Source organism: Lepidothrix coronata, unplaced genomic scaffold (assembly GCF_001604755.1).
Source record: "Lepidothrix coronata isolate B3197 unplaced genomic scaffold, Lepidothrix_coronata-1.0 Scaffold30, whole genome shotgun sequence".
NCBI classification, from domain to species: domain Eukaryota; kingdom Metazoa; phylum Chordata; class Aves; order Passeriformes; family Pipridae; genus Lepidothrix; species Lepidothrix coronata.
In genome coordinates, this window is record NW_016690210.1 from 6,335,362 (window position 1) to 6,360,581 (window position 25,220).

The 25,220-nt window shown below is 34.4% G+C and overlaps 1 protein-coding gene across 5 annotated transcripts in view; it reads left to right on the forward strand.

Moving 5' to 3' along the window:
• Positions 1–25,220, forward strand: part of CFAP47 (cilia and flagella associated protein 47) — a 275,959-nt gene that overhangs the window by 119,414 nt on the left and 131,325 nt on the right. For all 5 annotated transcript variants that reach the window (XR_001874104.1, XM_017811012.1, XM_017811014.1 and 2 more), the window contains 4 exons: positions 5,127–5,323; positions 9,253–9,396; positions 10,977–11,150; positions 19,430–19,541. Coding sequence is in view for 4 of the 5 variants with exons in the window: in XM_017811012.1 (XP_017666501.1) it covers positions 5,127–5,323; positions 9,253–9,396; positions 10,977–11,150; positions 19,430–19,541 (627 nt within the window). In the remaining variant the exon portion in view is untranslated. The remainder of the gene's footprint in view (positions 1–5,126; positions 5,324–9,252; positions 9,397–10,976; positions 11,151–19,429; positions 19,542–25,220) is intronic.

Here is a 25,220-nt window from a genome sequence, read left to right on the forward strand (position 1 = left end):
TGGTACCAGCATATCAATACTTTATTTTATGCCTTGCAAAAATAAATACCAGTGGCTGTTGTCATGTAATGATAAATATACAAATATATTCCATCAGTAATGAAAAAAATTATGCAGTTCTATGAGATTTTTTATCCATTTTAATTTTCAAAGGGATATGCACCTAAGCAAGCATGTCCTGATATACAATTACTGCATTTTATTATCATGTATGTTGATGAACTTTTCTAAGGCAAGCATGCACTGAGAATGCTTTTTACCATGCCATATGGTTTATTTTCTTAGTTTATAAAAATAACGTAAAAAACCTAGGCGTGAAAATAGAATTAAAAACATTTTTTTTTTTTGATGGCTAGGTTGTACTACTTTGCATTAAACTTGTCCAGGAAGAAATAAAAGCTCACAATGCATTCTCAATGAAAAAATGTTGTTCCACCTTGCTATCTAATTTAGATTCCATATCAAAAGCTAATATTAGAGTTCTGTTGCCTCTTACTACAGTATTTAACAGTGTTGGCTCCCTGCTGTTATACTTGCAAAGAATGTCCAAAAAGAGCTCTCTATTTTAATTAATTTTCTTTTTTTTTTTTCCTTTCCTCCTTAGTGAATTATGAAAAAGCTTTCTCTATGGAACTATCAAGAATTGTTAAATGTTTTCTACTTTCTAGATAATTGCTCCTACAGTTAATAGATTCAGATATTTTTAACTTTTTTTGGTTGCTTCTGTTAAAACAACTACTGGTTTACTTTTTTTCTCTTTTTTTTAAAAAGAAAACTTATTTACTCAGAGAATTCTAGATTGCAAAAAGAAAGGAACCACACCACAGAAGTCTCTACTTAGGTCTTGTTATATCTTTTTGCTGTAAAGCCTTCATTACTAATTTTACATTAACTTACTATTTTGCAGTGAGTGATATAAGAGACTTGGTCTTTGATTCTCTCTTCATGTAATACTTCCTTATGCATTTAGTGCAGTCTTTTAATAGTTTTGAGCTCTTCTCTTTGTAGGAAATTTTGTTTAGTCTTCTGTCTTCTCCTCTCTGTTGCTTATTTTTTAAAGATCTCTCAGCCACTTCTTTCAGGTCACAAAGAATCAGTTTTGAATTTTTTTGTAAATTTTGTGTGTAAATTCTAGAGAGAACTTAGCTCTGACTTCATTGTGATTTTAGATCAAGAGTCTTTGAATTATTTCCTCAATATAATTCTTTATAATTTGGCTAATCCTTTTTGGTAGAGGCTATTCATCAGATGACTTAAGAAATCACCTAAGCATTACAATATTTCTGAAGTTGTATTAAGCAAACTTTTTACTTGGCAGCATTCCAGTTGCCCATCGGTGTAGTGACTGCTTGTTTCTAAAGTGCCTGTGAGTTTTCTTCAGAAATATTAGGGGGCAATGATTACTAAACAACCAATCCCCAAGAATCTCTTTGTTTTGCTTTGTTGTAGTGACACACAGCTCCTCACTGGCTTCTGAATGTGACACACAAACATGACTGCTGAGTGCTCATGAAAAGGCACTGAAAAAACTGTCTCCCATTTGCAGTTTTAAATCAATTAAGGAAAACCTGTGTTCGTTCTTTTTTTTTTTTTCCCCAGTAGATCTTCCTTTTCTGGTTGATAAAATGTATTTAACTATTTGTTTAGATGTGTAATGATATATTGTATTTAAGTGAAAAAAGAACCTGTAAACAGTAGGTTTTTTAGAAACGTACAAATCTGTTGTATTCAGATAAAGTGAAAGCAAATCAGCAAATAAACATACACAGTGATAGAAAAAATATTAAAACCTATCAGCATTCATTAAGGTATATTAAAGGGTGGTTACTTTTTCAAGACTACTGAGTAGAGTGATTTAATTCAGATGAGCTCATTTGAAGACCTGATATAAACAGAAGTCAAACTGGTTGCTTATTTAACCTTCTAAGAGTCCATACCTGAAAATTCAGTTCTCGGGTTAATTTAACCATTTATTTGTGACACATGCATGGTGTCAGGGGCTGAGATAAGTTCACTGAGAAATTTAGCTTTGAACTTCTAAAAAGATAGAACCATCACTGTTGAACAAAAGCTACTATAATGTGCAATTAGTTGACAACTGCTGAAGGCCCATACTTTCCGACCTTCAGAAATTATACCAACAGAGTGTGGTATGGAAGAGTAGCATTTCTATTCTTACTCATGCCCTCCTCCCACAATTTGCAATAGGAATAAACAGCAAACACTCTACAAAGTGGTTTTATTACAAACTTAGAGAATATGTTTTTTCTTACATTTTAATGTCAAAACAACTGTCATTACTTTTCTTTGAGAGGTACTGTTTGTTGGCTAATGCAGTTAGAGGACTAACTTTGAATTCAGGTCAGGCAGACCTAAAATGACGAGTTATAAGATTTTTAAGAACCACAAGGCATGGACTGTTAATTCCAGATGATGATCAGATTGTCTTTTGCAATAATTAAATGGCATAAGTAAATGGCAGTTACCAGAGAACATGACCAATGTCTACATGCTGTAATTTAGCTTTCCAGCTATTCACGCTAAAAGTTTTGTTTTTTCAAATACCCCTGTTTTGACAACTGCCTCACAAACAAACCCAATATGATTGAGTAAATGCTTCCCACAGGTGTTTTTCTGACATAATTCTATAAAATAAAATGGTTGGCCGATTTCATATGGAACATCTCCCTGTCAAACAGTAAATATCCTGTGTATCACTGTAACAAAACCCTGTATTGTTCTGCCTGACTTTTCACTGTGAAGAAATGCTTGCAGGCTCTGCTTCCTCTTACATAGAAACAACATAAATGCTGCCCATTGCTTACTGTTACTAATTTTTGTCTCAGAAATTGTTAGGCAAGTTTTGATCCAATGACTTATTTTCATTAAATCTTTAAATGTATTCCTTGATTAAGCTTTGTTGAGTCTCTTATGAGTCTTAGGAAGAAGAAAACATGCTACACTGAGACAATTCTAAGCCCAGTTTACTTTATTTAAAATTAGCATGAAAAATGTTTTGCAGGAAAAAAAAAGTGACCTTCACCAATAATTCAAAGACGAGTGATTTCTGTAATAATTTCAATTTAGAGGTCCTGTCTCACTTCAGAAACCATATCTTATTGTAGAAAATACTTATCATGCTAAATAAACATCACCTATTTGTTTGTTTTCCTTTTCATTCATTGTAATTGAACATAATATTTCAGTTGTTCAACTGACCTTTTCTTCAGTGTATTTTTAAATGCATAAGAAACAATACTTTTACCAAAGTAATGCCAAACTAAATACTGTAAATATGGAATATTCTTTTCATGGGTTTTCTTTTAAAATTTTTTTATAGGAGACACTTCTGTTTGAAAGTGTTAATTTCAAATATGGATCCAACTCAGAGAAAGATAACCCTAATTAATAGTTATTAGAATTTTCATTTAGTGCAAGAAAGTAAAACTCATACAGAAATATTTTGGAATTTCCAGTATGCTGAATTACCTTTCTTCAAATACATGTTTAAGCATCTACTTTATCTTGAAATAGAAGTATTTAAAATGTGTAGTTTAAATTTTAAGTAAATATTTTGTTTCAACATCCTGTAGACAGGACTATACTAATGAACTGAGGAATGAAAAAGGCAGTTTCATTCTTTGTATAACTGATAAACTCAGGTCACTTGTGTGGGATAGCCCATAGGGATAATAACTTAATGATAAAATGGAAAAAAAATAGTAATAATTAAAAAACTACCAGGCCATTAATCTTGTCTTTAAAAGAGAACAAACTAATTTCAGAGAGGGTTAAACCTGAGGTGCAATTTATAATCTTTCTGATAGTCTAGTAATGTTGAAAGATTAATAATGTCAGTCTGTACAATTTGTCTGTTGAACTTCAGCTATTTTTGTGGAAAAACTGAAGCAGTGATGACATAAGGCCACAAGAAAACTTCAGCTGGGGGTTCTTTCCCTGAATACATCAGGGAGCACCGCTTTGTGGAATAGAAATAGCAGCATTGCAAATGAAGACATATCATCAGAAAATAAGCCAAATAAGGGAGAAAATGGAAAATTCCACAAGAATTTGTTAGGTTTTCTACCTCAGAGAGAAGTGAATTGTTTGGAGTTTTATTTGTAAGGTTCTCTTGTGTCATTATATTGTATCTGACTTTCCTCGTTCTCTTTTCCAACTTTAGGAATTGGTTTCTAACTTTGGAAAACAGTGAAGACAAACAGTCTTTTTTACATATAAAACTACAGTGAAGTTTTTCCAGCTGCAATCTCCATGTGGTGTTTCTGGTTTCTTAGAGACTCTTGGGAGTGGGGAGCTCTTTTTATGGCAGTCACTGGGGTTCCTCATGTACCTTCCTTTCTCCTTAGGAAAGAGTCCTACAAGGGCTAGTGAGGGGCTTAAAATACTGTGAGTCTGATCTTTTCTGTAAGCAAGAACAGAGGAAGCCTTTGCAGAGTCTTGTTAGATTTGACTCTGTGCAAAGATTGACAGTATTTGTATTGCTTCTTCCTCGCTCTAGAGATTACGGTGGGGAGTTTTCCTTATGTGTTGTGGACTGGGGAAATGTGACTTTTCATGATTTTGTTTCAGCTTGGACACCCCTGCAATTTCAGAAACTCTCCAAAATTTGGCACAGAAAAAGTCTAAAGGGGTATCATGAGAACTACTACATTTAACAGAATTCCTGTAATTGTTGGAGCTACTCTTACCCAAATATACTGTATTATCACTGGTATCTCTGCTGGTAACTGTTGACAAAAGTGTAGTAACTAATACACTACTGTTTTATATTTACAGAAATTCATATATTTTAAACTTTTCTGCTAGATGTAAGAAATCTTTTAAAATACTTCTCTCTGTGCACTACTAAAATCAATAGAAAATATTGTTCACATGCTTCAATATATCACTTTTTAGGAAAACAAAAATGTGGCTATGCTTATATGGTAGCACTCCTAAAATTCCTTTGCCTGTTGGAAATTTCTGCATGTAGTGCTGAGGAGACTCCCCTGAAGTTTATTGGAAATATCTTCAGATTCTGCTTGTGAATTCGATGTTTCTGAAAAGCTTTACAACATCTTTTGGTTTGGTTTGGTTTGTTTTCTGGTTTGTTTTTTTTTTTTTAGATGGAAGTGATACAGTTGGGCTGCCTATAAAGTTCACTCCTCCAGATGCTGGTTCCTACCACTGTCAGATTCTTCTGAAGTCCCCCTGCGATGTTCGTGTCTATGAGATTGAATGTGTAGTGAGTAAAGACAGAGTTGATGCAGAGCTTGAATTTCTAACTCCAGCTTACCAGTCAGTGATTCAGAATATTCCAATTGTAAGTTCACTTTACTATTACAAACTAAACTAAGATTTAGGATTTAAAAAAACCCTGGATTCCTGATTAATACTGTTAAAAGTCACAATTGTGAAATGCACAAGTGTGTGTAAATACTGATTTGAGTATTATTTCTCAAAGTCCATACTGTAGATAATATAAAGCTTGTTAGGAAAAATACTTCAATTAACAGTTGGCTGGGCTTAATTCTAATGTTTCAATTCTGGCAATTTTAGTCTGTTACTGAATAATGTTATCACAAGAAAAGTGAAAAAAATGAGTTGTATAACCTAGGGAATAAATGCACTATTTCTGAAGAGAAAAAAGGGAGAGATGTTGAGGAATAAAATAGAAGAACTAGATTACATACAGTTAAAAAATATGGTAAGCATAGACAGTAGATTGTTTATACTTTTATCATATCTACTTTGTATATGAAACCCTTGCCACACAAGGAGTAAGAGCAGAGAGTGAAGATGGATGCAATATGATCTCAATACCATCTCCCTCAGAAAATTATTCGTCAAATTTCAGATAACTTTTCCTATTTAAAATTTAAAAAAAAAATAGGGAAGGAACTTAATCTGTGAGAGAAGGGATAAAGTTTCTTTAAGAGATAAAACCAATGAAATGTTTCCTGAGATTTGAACTACGTTTGGTTTATGTACTTGATGGAACTTTATGATTGCAGAGCCACTGAAGAATACTAGTGAGATAATTTATAGAGAAATTATTCTGAAATTTGGTAGTCAAAAGAGTGAGGGCAGATTCAAACAAGAAGACTTAATATCTGGGAAAAGACTGTACTGTGGATGTTCTGCCAAATAGTGAGAGGAGACAGAGAACTAGTACATTAGAAAGAAAAGAAAGGAAAAAAAAAAGTAAAGAAAATGAAAGGTAACTGTATTACAGTGCTGTCTCTTCTTGCAAATACATTTTAACATATTAATATTATATTAAGACTTGATTTTTTTGAACGTTACATTAGCTTAAAAACAACTGATGCATAACACAGAAGCGTAAGGGGTTTTTCCACCTTGTTTAAACAGTTTCTAAATAAATTTGCTTTATTCTTTTGATGGTTTTATTTTTCACTTCAGAGTGTTCCTAAGTACATGCTTTTAAATGTCATGCAGGGGAGTTATGCTTTTATACTTTTAAGTCCTACCCATTTTCTTAGCAAGGAAATAAGAAGTACCCAATTAGAGCATGTACTCTGCCTGTGTGAGAGAGGGAATGCTAGTCTCTCTCTTTCTATAAAATGCATATACATGATCACAAAGTCTGCTCAAAGTATTATATCCTAAATTTGCAAAATGAAACATTGATGGACAAACAAATATGAAAATGTGAAGTTCTTCCTGTTCTTTTACATCCTAAGGTTAATTTTGTGACTGTACATTATTCTTTTCACAAGATTTCTTTCATGTTCAGTACAAGAAATGTGTTACTCTTGTAAGGAGTTAGATACTTTACATTTCTATATGCACTTATTTTAGTTGGAGCTTCTCCATCAGAAATTTTTGCACATTTTTATGTTAGCACTATTGTATATGTAATTTTAATTGTTCAACTTTGAAATATTCTATGGAGAAAGACAGATGCTCATAGTGAAAGTGAGGATGGTGTTGTTCAATCTGCTACACATAGTTTCTTGAACCGAATATTTAGTGTTCAAAGCACTTTTTGCAGACGTGAGCAGATGTGTGTGTTAGGTGGAACACTTTATAAATGGAGCAAATAAAATTGTCAAGTGGTTTGCTTAAAGCCACACAGTGAATTATGACAGAAGCAGAATAAGAACGCAGTTGGAATCTGAGATCTGTGATTGGGGTTGGTTTGTTGTTTTGTTTTTTTTTTTTTAAATATGGGAGTTAAGGCTGAACTTCTGAAGTTTCCGTAATTCTCTCAAGTGTGAGATGAGTGTAATCGTTCCATCTATCACTTTCAGCCTGTCTGGGTATAGGTCCCATACATGGAGCCTTTTTATGTACCTGTGAGAAAAGTCTAACTCCCTGAGCATTAGTTGTATTTCTTGTTGTTTTAACAGGCTTTGGATAAGATTTTGCATTAAGCAGAGATCCTGTAAGAATTAGATGATTAAGTGATTAAAAGTGAACAAGTACAAGGGATTAGAACTTTCTTTAGAAGATACTTTTAGACAAATTCATGCTGTGTTAGAAAGATTTATTACAGAAGAATTTCAAAGTGGCCATGTTTGTCAACTGAATTTCTCTAAATGATAAGTTCTTGTGTTAGAGATTAAGAAGAATTACTTGCTCCACATATTGGTGTAATAATCACTAGTGTGGATAAAGGAAGCATCTGATACCAATGACACTAGAAATCATTAAAAATAAAACAATTTAAGCCCCCAAATTTTAACTGTCTTCCTCTTTTCCTCACCTAAGAACAATCATGATGATGCTTTTCCTCTATCCCACCTTTTAAAGTGCAAAACTAGCCGAGTGATGACCTGCCAGTTTTAAAACTGGTCAAGCTGGTTTTCAAACGGATAAAGCTGTTCCTGATATTGTGGAGAAAATAACCATGAGAATAAAAATACACTTTTGATGCCTACTTTTCATTTTCATTTTATCCTTGGCATGAGGATATCAGCAAATTACTTTTTTTCTTTTGTGTTTTCTACAAGAGATATGTAATTGTGGTTATTACAGACTTCGAGACCAGGGTGATAAAAGTATTTTGAAAGACTGAGGCACTACAAAAACTTCAAAAATTCCAAGCAGGCATACAAGCTAAACCACTGGGAAATTTACCTCTAAACAACTAAAAATTAAGCATTAATCTTAGATATTAATCAAACCTTATATATAAGATACTGCAGGTCTTGTGTCATGCCATTGGTTGGTTCTGATGACCACAGGTTCTTAATTTCTGAACTTGAGTGTGCTGAGCTTGAAACACTTTCAAAGAAGGAAAAAAGGACTGAAGTATCATGTCTAGTCCCTCAATCCACTGTTTATCTCTGATGCTTATATAAAATTTTCCACAGATGAAGACCGTTATGGGTGAAAAGAGTATCCTCTCTTTTCATAGATCATATCAGATTAATCTTCTCTATTTGTCAAGGCATGTATATTGGCTTATGTATGGCAGTTTATGTTCTCTTTCAGGTGGATGTTAGCCTTTTTTTTTTCCAATTGGATGTTTAGTTGTCTGGTTCTTTCAAATAATAGGAGTCTGAACAGCATTATTCTAGTTTGACTATTTTTATGCAACCTTCAAGCATGTATTACAAGATATCTCACTTTCTACCATAACCAAGCAGTCTTGTGACACATCTGGATGCAAGATAAACATGTTTCTTAAATAGGCTTCATACTCCTCAGGACAGGCATTCTTTAAGGTAGTTTAGTCTCTTGAAAGACCAGATTCTGAGAACACAGGACTGTAAATACTCCTTTGGAGACGGAGTTCTTAATTCATTAGCAAGACTGATCCTGTAATAAAGTCAGTTGCCAAATGAGGCAATATGGGCCAGCACACCACATCAGCACTTCAAAGAGGTACAGGAAGGTTTTTTTACAGATGGAAAAGGAACAGAATTTTGGCTAGCATTAAACAGCACCATAAAGATACTTCTAAATGTTTATGATGATACTTACGAATTCCATCTTGACCATTAGCTAGATCATGCTCATATTTTTCTAATGAGTATTCCTGCTGACAGTATTGCTACTGATAGTATGGGTGCTGTACTTCTGGCTGCCTGGAGTAAGAGATTTATTATTAGTTTAACTCATTTTTAAAATACACTGTTTTTATTCTCCCCAAAGGTGCTCTGAGCCAGTACTTTGAGCAAATGAATACTGTACTCTGATGTGGTGATAACTGCAAGTGAAAGCTGAAACGCACATTAAAAAATTTAAATCCATAATCTAATTTACATTTTGCTTTTATTTCAGAGTAATACTTCCAGTGTGGACTGGAAACTTGAAGCAAAGTTGGAAGGAGAGGGGTTTTATGGCCCTCCTGTAATAAATGTTGGTGTAGGTGAAACAGCTCTGTATCCTCTCACGTTCAATCCTGCTGCTGAGTATACAACTACGGTAAGAGGGAAATTAGTTTCAACATTTGAAAAGGATGCTTCTATCAGTAAAGTTACCATCAGTATCCAAATTATGAAAGCGTTTAGCCAGTTAGTAATATTAAAGCATTTGCTTGAGAGAAAGAAATGGAAAGATTTCCTACTAATTGAAGTAACACCCAAACGAACTAATTTTGCAAACCTTAAGATTAGGTGTGATAGATTTCTCCACTCCTCATTATCATCTCTTCTTTATTTATTTTTCTGTTAAATCCTTCATTTCTATTCATTTCTATTCATGTTCTGTAAAGATTCAGAACTTTTATCACAAAAATATACATTGTGTTAGTCTGAATTTAAATATATATATATTAAATTGTATTTTGTTGCCTAAGCAATAAAGTGGTAAGATTGAGTATTTCTCATTGCATTCATACCTCACAAATGAATTTATGTGATGAGTACTTTATTTAGTAAAATAATTTCTTTTGCAAGTTAAGACACCACTTCACAGCTGCTTTTACCATCAGAGTAATTACTATTCTGATGCTAAAATGAAAAGCAGAGCAAAGGTTATGACACTAAATGTGTCATACTGCAAGAAGCAGTATTTGTAGTTTTGCCTGTATAAGAGCTGAGAGATTTTAACTGCAGATTGCTATTGAAATGTGTGAATTGCCAAAGACAAAAAATCCCCAAAATATTCTGTGAAACATAAGTAACCATTTTGCTTTCATTACCAGACAAATGTAATGTAGTTTAGGAATTCAGTATTATAAAATTATTAAAAGCCAAAAGCTTTGAATCCTTTGATGGCAAATGATTATGGAGAACATTTTAGTTGAATCACAAAATCACCAAGGTTGTAAGAGACCTCCAGTATTATCTAGTCCAGCCAACAACCCAGCACCACCACAGTCAACCTTAAACCAAAGCCCAAGTGCTGCATCCAGATGCTTCTTGAACATTTCTACAGAAGGTGACTCCACCACCTCCCTGGGCAGCTAATTCTGGTTCCTAACCACTCTTTCAGTAAAACCTTTTTTTCAAATATCTAATCTGAACTTCCCCTGGCACAATTTAAGACCATTTCCTTTCAACCTTTCACTTGAGACATAGAGGAAAGACCCACCTCCACCTCACTACAACCTCCTTTCAAGTAGTTGTAGAGAGTAATGAGTTCCCCTTGAGTCTCCTTTTCTCCAAGCTCAACATTCCCAGTTCCCCCAGGTGGACAGGTGGAAATGCTCAATGAGTGAAGTTCAATATTATGTGAGAAATAAGGAGGCATGAGAACATATTTTTTTTGATATTTGTTTTTCAAGAAGAAGCCAAAAATTATAGAATCTAGAAATATGGAGGCTTTATATTGTTAACTGTCATAATTTAGAAAAACTAAAAATAAAAGCTTTTGGTTTTTTTGTTTTGTTCTCTGTTTAGCAATGGAATTTACTTAAGAATTAGAAAAGTTAATAGGAGCACCTTCTTGTAAGCATGCTTTTCCACCTAGATATAAGATTAATAAACTAAAAGAGTTGCTTTGGCCGCCAAAGGGGACTTGTACAGTGCTGAAACTTTTTTTTTCTGCTTTCTTTGTCATAGGGGAGGCTTATTCTACGAAATGTTACAGCTGGCACTGAAAATACCTTCAATCTTAAGGGAATAGGGAAGAAACCTCTGCCACAGGGTTGTATTGTGATAGATTGCCAAGCGGGAAAGGTCACTCATAAAATTTTATGGGTGCACAATTATACGAAGAACAAGCTAACATACAAGGTAATTTTTTTTGATAATGTGATGAATATTTTTCTGTCCAAGGACCTGTACATTATGTATTACTGTAGCAAATATTACTGTAACTGCAGATATTCTAATAAACTTCACGTATACATGAGAAAATTTTCTGTAGTTTATAGTCTATGGATATGTTTATAGTCAGAAAATGTGTGAGCTAGTGTATGATTTTACTGTATGTTTCATGGAAAAAAAGATTTATTTGTTTTAGTGTGGTTCCCGAAGGTTCAAGACTTCTACAATTCTCTCTGTTCATTTGCTCATCTTTCCTCCCTTCCTCCTCCAGTGGTTTGAAAACATTGGCCAACTCCATCAATTTTAAAATCAGGGGCTTTAGAATTACTAGATTCATAAAATTGTCATAAAACATTGAATATTACAGGTGCCAGAAAAGGACAAAAATTACTAACCTACTAAGGGAAGGATTGCAGCACGAACTCTCTCTATATACTGCTAATGGCCCAGTGACCTGGCCAATAAGTGCTTGCATTTCGTGGAAGAAATTATGGCAGTTACTGTCTATTACCCAGCTGTTATTCCAGCAACGTTGGAGGAATTTGGGAATACTTTGTGTTTTTGCTGATGGGAAAGAACATTCAGAGGCAATAACTGTGGTTATTGAATAGCAATGGGTCACTGGGGAGTTTGACACAAATTCTTAGAAAATACAGTTTTGTTAATTTCCCTGCTCAAGAAGATGTTTTTGCTATTAAATATAGTCCTGATTATTTTTCATATTTTCAATTAAATATGTTTTATGACTGTATTTACACAAACACATTTTCCTATTTAAAAACAGTGTTGTAGTACTGTAACTCCATGATTTTCCTACTATCTATCTTGTCTGCATGTTTAATTTGAGAGTGATAAAAGTATTTCAGTAGTATTCCTTCCTTTCTTATCTATGTGTTGGATCTCATGTCATATGCCAGCAGAGGCAGAATGTACATTAGGGCGTAGAAGATGACTTCTGCTTTTCTTCTCAACTGCAGAGAAGGTTCTTGAGCAGGAACATCTTGGACCTTGCTCAAGAAAATCCGTATTTGTGACTCTATCACGGTATTTAAATCTAGAGTAGATGGCATCTAGATATTATTGCTGTGCACTGCTTGCCAGAAGGGCTCAATATAGTAAAGCAATCCAGGGAGTGTGCTAAAGGTTGCCAACTTATGTCAATATAAAACCTGACTGGTTAACTGGTGTGGACTTGCAAACTGAGTGATCTTTTGTTCTCTGCCTTAGTGTCAGTAGCACCAAATGCTGCTTTACTTAAAATGAAAGGTAATGGTAAAGAGTGGCCCCACTTTATTTTATAAAGGGAAGTAATTTATATACCAGCAGCAGTTTTCTACTGGCTAATGGTAATTCATGGCAATGTGAAAATCCTTCCTTAAATTCTTACTAGTCTCCAGTTTTCCAGGTTTTCACTGGTGAATCTACATTTAATAACCTCTGTATCTCATAGAAAGGTTCAACTTCAGATTCCTATTTTTTGACTCATTATTATCCCCCAAAACAAAGAGGGAAATGTATTTTTTGGGTATCACCAGCTTTGACATTTTTCTTTTCAACAATCTTAGTTTTTTGGATGTGAATGCATTTGCATTTCTAATACATTTGTACTTTTATCTCTGAAAGAAGTGAATGTTTTTGAAAGTTGGCAACAGAACTATTTTTTCTGCTTTCCCATTTTGTATGAACTCAATATTTTTTGTGCCAATGAAAGTGAAAGGCACAGAAATAAGAAACTTCAAAATGAATACATTAAAGTCATTCATTATATGTGTTTCCAGAAACATTGCATTAAATGAATTTATGACAGCTGTAGCTAAGCCAGGGTGAGCTGGGTCTGATTGAACTTTGACCTCCTTGAGGGTGTTGTCTGGATCCTGAAATCTGGTTTTGGTTGGTTTTGTGGTGGTAGGGTTTTTTGGGTTTTATTTGTGGGTTTTTTCCCCTCTATGAAATACCACTTGGCAGTCCAACTATGTGTGCTCTTTTTGCTCTGGGACTTTTGGGAGAAAAGTAGTAAGGTCAGCTATTTCATGCTTGTATGCATGTACTAAATTAATCAGTGTGAATAATATATTTTCTCTATGGTAGGTTTTTACCCAGAAGCAGTTACAGAACAGTTGAAGTAAGGTGTGCTGGAATTGTTGGAAAGGGCATGATTACAAAACCTACTGGTGTCTGGAAACTGTCCCCTCAACAAAGCAAACAATATTAATCACTTCCAGCACTCTCCAGCAGATGTCGTGTAGTGTCTTGTGCTATTGTAGTGAGCAAAGTTCATTTGCTTGCTTTTATTTCCAGAAGGGTTTGTCTATGAATTGGGATTTAATCACTAAATCTAGAGCATGGTCACCGGTATCGATATTTATTAGGAGAATGCAGAAAAACCTCCTCTAAGGGGGAACTGTGACCAAAAACCTTGTTGGAAATGCAAAATAAACTTTATTTTCTCAGATGTGTATAGCACAAAGGGTAATAGGATAAAGAAGTGATAGTTATTTTGTTGGCAGTGTTCATTCCATGCTGCCTGATTACTGTAATGTCTGGGTAGTCTGTCGTGAAGCACAACACAACAGACTGGTTTTGTCTTTGTCAGTGTTTCCCTTGAGGGCAGTTGCTGACAGCCCAGTAGTAACTCCTCCTCCTGTTTAATCCAGCATTTTTGAATTTTTCCTCTATTGTCCTTGAGCTAAATTGGTGATTAGGTAGAGGAAATCTTGTCGGTCTTGGCAGAGACAGAGCAAAGATAATCCAAAAAGTAATAGTTTTGGAAATGTTTTTGATGGGATCTTTTGTAATTTTGTTGGCTAGCGAACATCTTCATTATTAAATTGGTTGATTTGCCCTGTATACCTGCACTGATGGAGTATATCCACTGTGCAAGGTAATTTCTCATAGATAAACTGGGACATACACGATATTAAAAAAAGTCATAAGAATTTCATTTAATGAAGTAATAAAACTCAGCTTATATCAAGAATGGTATGAGATGTTCCAGTAGCTGACAAACATAATAATTTACGGGCATGTCCATAAACAACTTACTGCACAATGAATCCCTAGCAATAAGTAATTTAGCTGAATTAATACTTGGGTAATTTTGCCTTTGAGGTATAAATTTAACTTCACTATTCCATTTTAATAACTGCATATATTAAACTATAAACTTAACAAAAACCTCATGTCATTAAAAAATAAATTACATTGTATGTATGCTACTCTGTTTCTCAGTATATGCTGTATTTATCTAACAGACTAAATCAAAATGAGGGTACTACTGCAAAAGTGACTATTTAAAGTGAAAGTAAGTCTGAGAAGAGGAAAAGGGAAATAAGTCTTTACTGCATAAGGAAAGCTCTCTTCCCTCTGAATAATGCTTTTTCCTTTTCAATCATATTTAGAGGGTTTATGTCTGAGGCTGCAATAATTTTTGTGTGTGGTTTGATTGTCTGTGCAACCATTAGTGAGTATCTACAGTTGGGGAGGGAAGACCTGCCATTGGAATTCAGTGGAGGTCTATGCATGACTCCATCACTGTACCTCAAAAAATTCTAAGCAGAACACTTTCAGTGCCAGTGCCCACAAAGCTTTCCATGATTAAAAAGACAATTTCCATAAAATCCCTTGAAAAAATGTGAATGTTTTTATGGTCTCTTTTAAACTGATTGATGTGTTAAACCTTAGGGAACTACTGCCACTGTGTTCTTTGTGGCTGGTTCCAGGAGATCTTACAACAAATAGACTTTCTCATGATTAACTTACTCCTGGAAAGGAAAAAGAACATCACAACAGAATTCATAAAGAATTTGTGCACATATAACATCAACCAGAAAGCCTATCCTTCTCTGGTGCTGAATTAATGTAAGGTTAGTGACTGCAACTTAAATGGAGTTAGTGTCTGTAAAATTAGATTCAAATCATCCTACAAGGGGATGCAGTGTAAAACATTTCTATGAAAATTCAATCTGTCAGTCTCATGACAAAATTTTTTATGCATTTTTTTATATTTTTTTATATAAGACTCTGCTGGATATAAATAAATAATTGTCTAATGTGTTGATGGTTCCTTCTAATTACACCTTGGGTAGTAAATTCAGCTGTAAAGGTGCCTAATTCTTTCAAGGCTTGGTTTTGCAACAAAAATATAAAACCATGCAACTGTTTTTCTCAATGCTGTTCAAAGTAGATACCATTAAAGTAAGCCCTCCAGAGGAATCTCAAGGCACAGTTAAATTACCTTTCAGGTATTAGGTTATACAAACTTAGTAATTTATGAAACTATTGTAGAATAAATGCATAATGAAAAAATATGAAATGCATTTATCTCTCTTTTGTCTATATATCTATTTTGGATCTTTATGGCGTCAGTGAAAGAATGACATGAAGGTTGGGTATTTGTAACAAATGCCTCAAAATAATACAATTATGTTTCATAAAACTTTAATGATGGTCTTCCCTGTTCAGGCTAAGTCTTGTTTGTTAATGTATCTGATTTTTTCTGAGAACAAATTTTTTGCAACTCCAGAAACCTGATTGCTGAACGTCACCAAGTTTATATTCTTTAACCACAAGTAAATCTGTGTATTCCATAATCCTTCTTTTTTTGTTTGTCCTTTGAATTTCAATCCTTTTGTCTTCCACGTTATCTACCAGAACTTCTGTAACAGGCTTCATTAAAGAAAAAGCATTTTTCATAGCAATAATGGATGATACAAAGGCCTACAGAATTTAAGAGTAACTGTAGTTGTTGGCGGGTGTTTTTTGTGATGGCTAGTTATGAAATTGTTTAATCAATTAAGGGTATTGTAAGGTCTTAGGTCAGATTTTTTTCTTGAAATAGGTTAGAGGTCTTGACAAGTAGCCTTGCACATTAGGACAAAGGCTAACAGACTGGCTGTGCCACTGACTGGTAGAAGTAATTCCATATCTTGACTCATTCTGGATAGCTTGTAAATCTGAATGTTATTTTTCTTGTTGTTGATAACAGTACCCCAATTTATGCCCTATTTTCTTACTTCAGAGTGTATTTGCCTGACAATAATGACCTATTGAAGGTTTTGTTAGGCACATTAAGATACCTTTGGGAACATGGTAGATTATTATAGGATATACAATTATATAATGCTACATCTGACACTAAAATTGTGTCTTTTTTTTACATACAGTCCTCATAAAAAGGCATTCTAATAAGCAATACCTATCTCTCTAATATTCAAAAGAAAGTTGACTTAAAGCTCAGTGTATGTTTTTGTTGTTTCACTCCAAGCTTTCCTCTACATTTATAAAATCTTTGCAATAAGTTATTGTTACAAAAATCCGCCTGGACTTTTTCCTATGTATACTTTTAAATTCTCCAACTTTTTCACTTTCAGAGTGTTCTTGGATGTATTGGTTTTGTATAAATACATGTGCAATATATCTACTGTTAAGCAGGCAGATGTCACACAACATTATGTCATATTGGAATCTCAAATGTCTGTGAACACTTCTCTTTCAATAGGATTCTTGATATGAATTGTGGTATTAGTATAAATTGCCTTGTGTGCATGTGCAAGTGTGGGCATGCACTTTTAGTATCCATTTGTCATCTGAGGCTGATCACTTAATTAGTCCCAGTAACAGAGCTGATAAATCACATGGCCATTAGAGCAAGACAAAGTTCAAATTAAGGAACACATAAAAGCTAACTAGTTACAACCATAGACCTTGTCAAGATGTTGGAAGTAGGCAGTAATATTGTTGTGACCACTGTTTGGAGGTTGGCTAAGGTGTGAGTAACTTCAGTAGTAGAGACAAATAGGGTTGCAAAATGAATGGGAGTGATTCATTAATGATAAGAAGGTGAGTGTTCGTGTCGGTAGGAACAGTGAGCACCATAGGGAATACGAGTGAGTTTAATGACTGCAGTGGGAGAGGCGACAGCAGACTGCAGTCAGCATCAGTTATGTACAAGATTAAGTGAACCCAAAAGGTTCAATGTGATGCAGGGGAGGGAAGGGAGAATTCCTTCATGTCTCGGTATGGGCATGTGGATCAAACACTGAAACAGTGGCTGTGTATGTACTAAAATTACTTCCTTGCTTTCACTCAACCTTTTCCTATTTGGTTATACAGTCACTTCCTTAAGATTAACAACTTCATTTTAAAATAGATGAGCTTCTGTTAGTTTAGTTCTCAGAAGAGGTTCCCAAAACTTCTCTTCAATGACTGAAAATCATCAAACTTCCAGTCCATATTTACTCATTGGCAATACATAGGTGTTTAATGTTTACAGTCAACTATACCAGTAGTGTTCCTTTTACTTTGACATCTTTTGGTAGAAACTAGTCAGGTGTGACCAGTCTTTGATGAAAAGTGTATTACCCCACTCGTGTTTTTGAGCCAATTTAAATTAATCACATTTATCCTACTTTTGGTTCTGTCTCCATGTTACTTTTTCCTTAAATAAAAATCTCATTTTAACTAATCTTATTTCTATCCTTAATAAATTGCTGTCATTTCTGTTATCTTAGCTGTATTTTTAGGTACTTAGCTTTACTTTTGTATAAATTCTTTGTAAACTGAAATGGAATAGTCCATAAATGTAGAATCATGAATAACATTGCTTATCTTTTATTAAATTAAATTTCCCCATCTTCAGTGTGTAACAGCCCCTCCTTTCTTACGCTTTCTCTATGTTAACAATAGTTAAAGAATTTTTCAATGTTTTTTTTTTCAATTTGCCAATTCAACAAGACTTTTCATTGGTCTCTTTTTTAGCCTTTTTATTTTTCTTCTTTTTCTTTTTTCTTTTCCCGCCCCCCCCCTTTTTTTTTTCTCTTGACAAGCAGTCTCTTTTCCTGTGCTTTCTGGTTATTGGACTTTGAATATTCAGTTTGAAATGCAGATTTATTGGGGAAGAGGAAGATTTTTGCCTTACAGTTTTTTTCCCTGTTACTTGGAATAGAAGTTCCAGATTGTACTAGCACCTGAACAAGGGATTATATTAACATAAATGCCACAGAGAGGGAATGTGTTATAAGCAATTATTGTCTGTATCAGAAGACAAGATGCTTAAAGAATTGGTTTTTTTCTACAGAAAATATTAAGAAAACATATTTACTTTAAAAAAAGTTACTATTGGTAGGATGACTACGATCTGTGCATCTAATGCTGGTTTTGTTACAAAAGAAATCTTTGTAGAATGCAGGTCTCCAGTTGGAAGCTTGACAGGCTAGCTGTTGTCATTAATGAAATGACTAATTGAACTGGAAAAAAAAATTCAAGCTTTTCTGATTTGACTTGTGATTCTGCTCAAAATTCACCTAAACAACACAGAGACCATTTTTTAAAATGTAATAAGGAATTGCAGCATGCTACAGTACTACATGATATCCTGAAGATATTTTTTTAAAAGGCCTCCATGCTTCAGTGGAAAATTGTCACCTGTAGCAGAGTGCAGAAATTGCAGTGTCAATTTAAAATGCTGTCCCTCAGCAGGAGTTTGCTTCACCCAGGGGCAGAGGTAACAGAAGAGAGGGTATGAGCAGAACCATTCACACAGTTCACCTGCTGCTGTTTGTACCACCAGTGACTCCAGCAGGGAATCACCAGCTGTGTTTGGTGATGCCTCAGACTTCAATGCCTCTTCCATGAGCAGCTGATCACAGAGTCTCTCTGTAAAAAGGGAGAAAGAAATGAGAGACAATTAAAAAATACTCTCAGCATATATTATTCCAGTGAGCTTTATAGTTTACAAAATCTAAAATTCAGCAGATGAAAATTGTATTGGTCTTTTCACTGTTCACAGTTACTACGTATGTCACATATGCTTGTCACTTAAGAAATGTGACATATCAAAAAGCACAGTTTAATATCCCTTGAGGTCTAGCAAATGATGTTAAAATGGCACTTCAGATTTTGCTTTGCTCTCTCTGGTTAGATGGATCACTATTGCTGAATATCTTTGTCATACTTCTAAAAAACAGTATGTAAAATATTAAGGCCCTGACTGTGCAGATCTATGTATATGTAAGTAGTTCCATGGTCTGAGCAATATACTTTTAATTGCATTGAGCAATGACTTCAAAATTTGTGCTTGATATGATCTGTATCTTACATTATGTGTTCTTTCATGTCCATAAAGGCCAGGGTTTACTGATAGAATACTTACTTTTCAAAGCAAGTAGAATGGATATTGTGTCTATAGTGTTCTTGCAACAATAACTTGCTTTTGATGACTTTTCCTCTTTGTGAATTCTCTTCACCAGGTATATTCAGATCTTTCAATGGTGAGTGGTGCACCTGTTCTTACTTGCAATGCAGATGACACAGTTTCTTATACTTTGAGCGTATCTCCGTGGAGACGAGGAACCTTTCAAGGTACAATTTAGAACTCAAATATATAAAATATCTCTAAGTTAGCAGATTAAATCTATTTACATCCCATGCTTATATTTGTTCTTCATAACCTTTCTTCTGGAAGTAAGGCTATAGTTACTGGTGATACTGGTTTTTAAGCTGGCTCATATTTTTATTTTAAAAGGTATCTTATTGCTAAATATGTGGTTGAGTTCTTCAAAATTACCAGCATATGTACAATCTTATGCATTTAATTGGTCTCATGAAAGTTGGCTCAATAGAAAGTAATGATTTTGAATTATCACCAAGTTCTTGGGTCTAAATTTAATTTTCCAAAACCTGATGAATACCTGTAGTTATTTTAGCACTACTAGAACCAAAGATTTAAAGACAGAGACCAGAATTTGATTTTTTCCCTAATTAATGTTCAATCTGTTGATCACAAGGCAAGAGTACATAAACAAAATGTAGTGAACTCAGTTCCTTCTTTGAGGTGTGTGTGGAGGCTTGGGATAGCTAAAATTAATTGTACCTAATTTGTGTCTGTCCATGTTTATGATGGTATTCTTATGATACAACAGCAAAACTCTTGCTTGGTTTATTTACTTATGTTAGGATATCATAGTTAATGTTTTGTCCTGAAAATAATTCTTTTAACAATTCAGATTTCAAAAAGTTTTAAATGCTTAGTAATAGTTCTGCAATTCCATGGTTTTCATTCTTTACCTCCTAATATGAAAAGCACAATCTTGAGAATGAGGCTGTACAATCAGTCTTTCTCTTCCTCGTGGGTTAACTCTTGTAGTAACTCTCAGCAGAGCACAGTACAAGAGAGTTTGGGAAGGAATTATGGAAACAGAAGAGACCATCCTAAAGGAGATGAATAGCACTCGGGAAAGCTAGATTTGAGCACCTTCTTAAACAAAAGGTTTTCTGACTGCATAAATCTCTTAATACAAAATTCTTACTATATATGGTTTTGATTTTGTGAGTTCCTAACTCCAAGCACTTGGTTCTTCTACCTTCTTAGGCAATTGAGATTAATGACAGCTGTTTTCTCAGCATTAAAAAGCTATTAAATCTTGTCCCTCAGGATGCCAAACTACTTTGCTCTTTTAGCCATTTTGGTTTTAGTGTCTGATGTGTAAAATGTAAGCAATAATGCCATTTCAAGTCACAGGTGATTTGTGCAAAGAAGTTAATACTCGTAGCAAAGCTTGGCCTAGTGCCATAGGAAGACTTCAGTGCCCTGATTTGTAGCCCTGAGAAAAAATTCACTTTATATGAATGGGAGTCAGCTTTCAATGAAATTGTGATCATCAAAAATGTGCAGCAGGAAATATTGAGGATACACTTAATTTTAACTTATGCCTTTTTTTTTTAAGCATTAAAGATTTAGGAATAGTCTCTCCTTCTGCCTTAGAAAATCCCCAGTTCTTTTATGTATACTGAAAGTTTTAGTAGAAGAGGCTCCAAGGGATCTATCATACAGTAAATTAATACCAGGTGATAAAAGCCATGTCTTCAAAGGGACATTGATGGCGTGTTCAGATCTACATCTCCTATGTTCCATCATTCCCCTGACTTCTATTACAATGGTTTCCATTATGTTTTAAAGTATTATATGTTCACTGAGTGAAAAAAGAGAGAACAGTCAGTCTCTCTAACCCGACAAAAAGTTACTGGTTCAAATGCTGGGAACATGCTCTTTTTCTCAGAAAAGTTCATTTATTTTTACACTTTAAAATAACTTCATAGAAGGCTAAAGTTAGGCTTTGAAAAGGACAGGGCCTGGCTATCTACAATCCACTCCCTGGCTCAGTGCTTGCTTTAATCACTACCTCAGGAAGTCATGTTCATTCTTCCTCTGGAGCAGAGACAGTTTTGGTTATGTCACAGAAATTTGGGCGCATTCTCTAGTCATTCAGCTGCTGTAGAGGGAAGAGGGGTGGAGGCAAGAGAGAGGCCACTGTCACAGCTTTGAAAGGCAGCAGCTGATTTTGCTGTCTGATGTTAGGTTTGAAATAAACCTAACTACCAGTTGTCTTATCTAAGGTAACATGTTAGGAAGTGCTTACTTTGTGACTTAAAGGAGAATGGAAGTCTGTCTGCTTTACACTGTGCAAGTCAGGGAAGTCATGTTTGTTCTCCAAAGCAGAATTTTCAGGTCCTGTGAAACTATAGTGTCAAAGCTGATTGAAAAAAAAAAAATATATGTATATATGCATTTTTGGCACTTTCAGGACTTTTCAACAGCCAGCCTGAAGCTTGAGGAACCCAGATTAGATGTAAGTGATCCAAGTGGGAATTAGTTAGGATTCAGCAATCTTAGTCCTTTGTAGGTTCAAAATGCTACAGGCAAAGTATAACTGTTTTTTTTTTACCCCCAAGAAATGTATTCTTTATTCAGCTTGGTGAATTTGTTTAGAAGGAAGTAAATAATCCATGGGGCCAACATTCTGAATGATTAAAAATAAAAAGCAATTCTCAAAAGCTATCCGCAGAGTGAGTAGACTTTATCCTGCAAGGAAAAAAGAACAACTATTTAGATGTCTAGTTGAAGACTGTCATAGTGCCAGTGGATAATTTCAAGTTTAGAACTTCCTAACTTATAAGTATAAAACTTTGTAGACTTAGTGTTCTAGTACTATTTTTGTCATATTAAAATCAATTCTAATAAAAGAACTTTTTCTGTGTAAGTTGTATTGAGCAAATGGTCTGCATTTTTCAAAGTCCTTTTAGCTGTAAAATTATATAGCTGCAAAATTATGCTTCTTTTGCTCTCTGTCTTGCTGTTTTATGGTTGCTAAGCTAAAAGTGGGCCCAGTTCTTTTCAAAAGTCCATTTGGAAGAATTCCAATAAATGGCTAATATTATATGCTTCAGCTGGTTTGTAGCTGTATGACAGCTTTAACACAGAAATTGTAGCTAATAAACACCTCACACAAGATTCTGTCATTAGGTAAAATTCTTTAGCAATCTCTTTTCTAAGTAATAGAGCAATTTCCTTTAGGCTTGATAAAGCATCTTCTGCAGGTTGCTTTATCTTTTATCAAATTTTTATTTCTGCTTTCCACAGAATAGATCAGAATTTTTCCAGAATAGCTCATAATGCTTGAGTATGTCTTATGTAGAAAAACTACACACTTGTTATAGTCAGCGCCCTTTTATCCATAAAAAAAAAATCTAGCTTTTGGAAAGGCTATTTTTAATTTGATGTATCACCTTTCATTAGTTTTTTAACTACACCTATATTTAGTAGACCGTGATTTTCCATGCTAGTTGGAGCTTTTGAAGCTTAGACTGAGGAAAAAGGGCAGAATGTTCCAGGCCATGGCCTGTGAGATGCAGCTGTAGGACAATTTCAGTGAGATGGTGAAGATCATGCCAATACAGTCTGGCCTGTAAATGAGTGAATTGAACTTGTTTGTTTAACAATATTTTCTTTTAAACACCAGTGTTAAAAAAGAATAAAATATTGTCCATTTCTTTGTTTGCTGGAATTCTGCAAATTGATCTACTGATCCCTCTAATTTCAATGGAATCATAAAAAACACATGAGGGAGGAAGAGCATCTCTGTAGTTTCTTGTAGCTTTTGCTGTATTTTCAGCACCTGCCTGGACCTTTGCTTTGAGCACTTCCTCTTCACCTGTGACACCCTGACAAATTGAGTTTAATTTACTGGTAATAATGACAAAGTCAGAATGCTCTTCTGGTTGCTTGATTACCCTGAATGGTTCTGCTGAATCACTGGATTTCACTGAGGGAGAGCCCCTCTGTTCATATATGCCACCACCTGGCAGGATGATTCGTGGCATACATTTTCCACCTATCCTAGTGCTGTTGGAGCTACATGCTCCTGAGCCCTTTCATATTGTAGTTTCTTTGGCATATTAAGAAGAGACAGTGAGAATTGTAAATAAAACAATTCACCTCTTTATTAAGTGCTAAAAAACCAGTTTATGAATCATAGTTGACAGCGGGATTTGCCACTTACTCTTTTCTCCTAGGTGTGAGCCTTAGAGCTGATTCTGAATTTTTTTCATTGATGCAGGGAACAATTCATTATCCCAGTATACCAACAAGTAGTAAGTAGAATTCATAGAAAGTCTTTAGAATTTATATCTCTCATTGTAGAGGTTTTCCTATGCAAAATAGAGATTTTAAAGTTTGTTCTAACCCACAGTAAATATCATTTTTTGTCAGTAGAAAACTGCAAAAAGACAAATTGGCCAAAGCTATAACATACATAGATTACACTCATCTTTTTGTTTATCTTATATCTTCTGTGGAACTTTTTTATGGCAGCAACTATGCATAGATTTTGCTGGCTAGAAAAAGAAAAAAACATACAGCAAAACCAACAAAACAGGAAAAGATAAAAAACCTCATCCTACTCCCAAGACTTTATTAAGTTCATATTGGTATATTTAAACCACAAGCCCAAACATTTCTATATCTTTTCAGATTTGTGTGATGATATAGCCTTCTGTTCTTGTTTCCAGTTAAAATATTGGGGTATTGTGGACTTTTATCATCTCTCTGCAGCAGAAAATAATCATGTACAACACATATATTTCAAATACTCCATTTAAATTATACAGAAAGGAAAACATTGAATATTTCTTGCTTTCTTAATTGTATTCATGGATGGAGTATTGTAGTATATAGCCAATGAGTCAGTCTAACATGTTGTGTTGCAATTACAATTTTATTGGGAAATAAATCAGCCTGCCTCCTTTTAAAGGGATGCATCTTATCTCAAGCAATATAAAACAAAGCTTTGATATTAATACACGGCCTGTAGTTATATGAAATGTTTAAACACTGGATAGGAAAGCTAGGAAATTTGCAATGATGTTTTGACCAAGAAAGCTTTTAATGGAATGATGTATCAGCAAAAAGAAAAACTCCGCGATCTATGTAAATTTTAATTTTTCATTTTCAGTATAATTCTGGGAATACTTGTATTATTACTTCCACAAAATTAGTATCCTTTATGTGCAAGTTTAGTGTCTTATATATATGCTAAAGGACAGCTGAGAAATGTTGTTTTCTAAAATAGTTGATGAGGGCATAATTCTGTGGCCACTTGAATCAGTGGGAATTGTATCTCTGGGATACAAGAAGTTTTGTTTGACTTGGAGTGTACCCTTCGAAAATTGTCAGCCCTGACATTTTGGCAAGTTACATTGCTGTGTAATGTGTGACATAGGAGTCACAACTGAGCAACTCAATACAAGAAGAAACCCCAAATGTCTGTGGACAGCTGTGCATGAACAAATGATCATTTATTGGTTGTTTTGTAGCGTCAGTAAGGAAACAGGAGATACCACTGCCTTTGATGAAGTCAGTGTAAGCAACAGCGGTTCTGTAGGATGACAGGGGGGGATTCACAGTGGAAAGACCAGAACTTCCTGTGTCAAAGCCTTTTCATAACACAAAAGCCAAGTTCAGCAGAACCTTATGAAAAAAATGTAAATTTGCTTTTTTTATTTGTTATTTTAAATCTTTCATTTTTGATGCATTTTCTACACATTTTCAGTGTATTATTTATTACTTTATAGAGCACGAAGTACTTTTTATTCTTCTTCATTGTATAAAACTCTTTTATCCCATCCTGCAAAACATCTTTTGACGGGAATATTTTTGTAGCCCATAATTTGAATAAATTAATATATTTATGTATCATCTGCTAT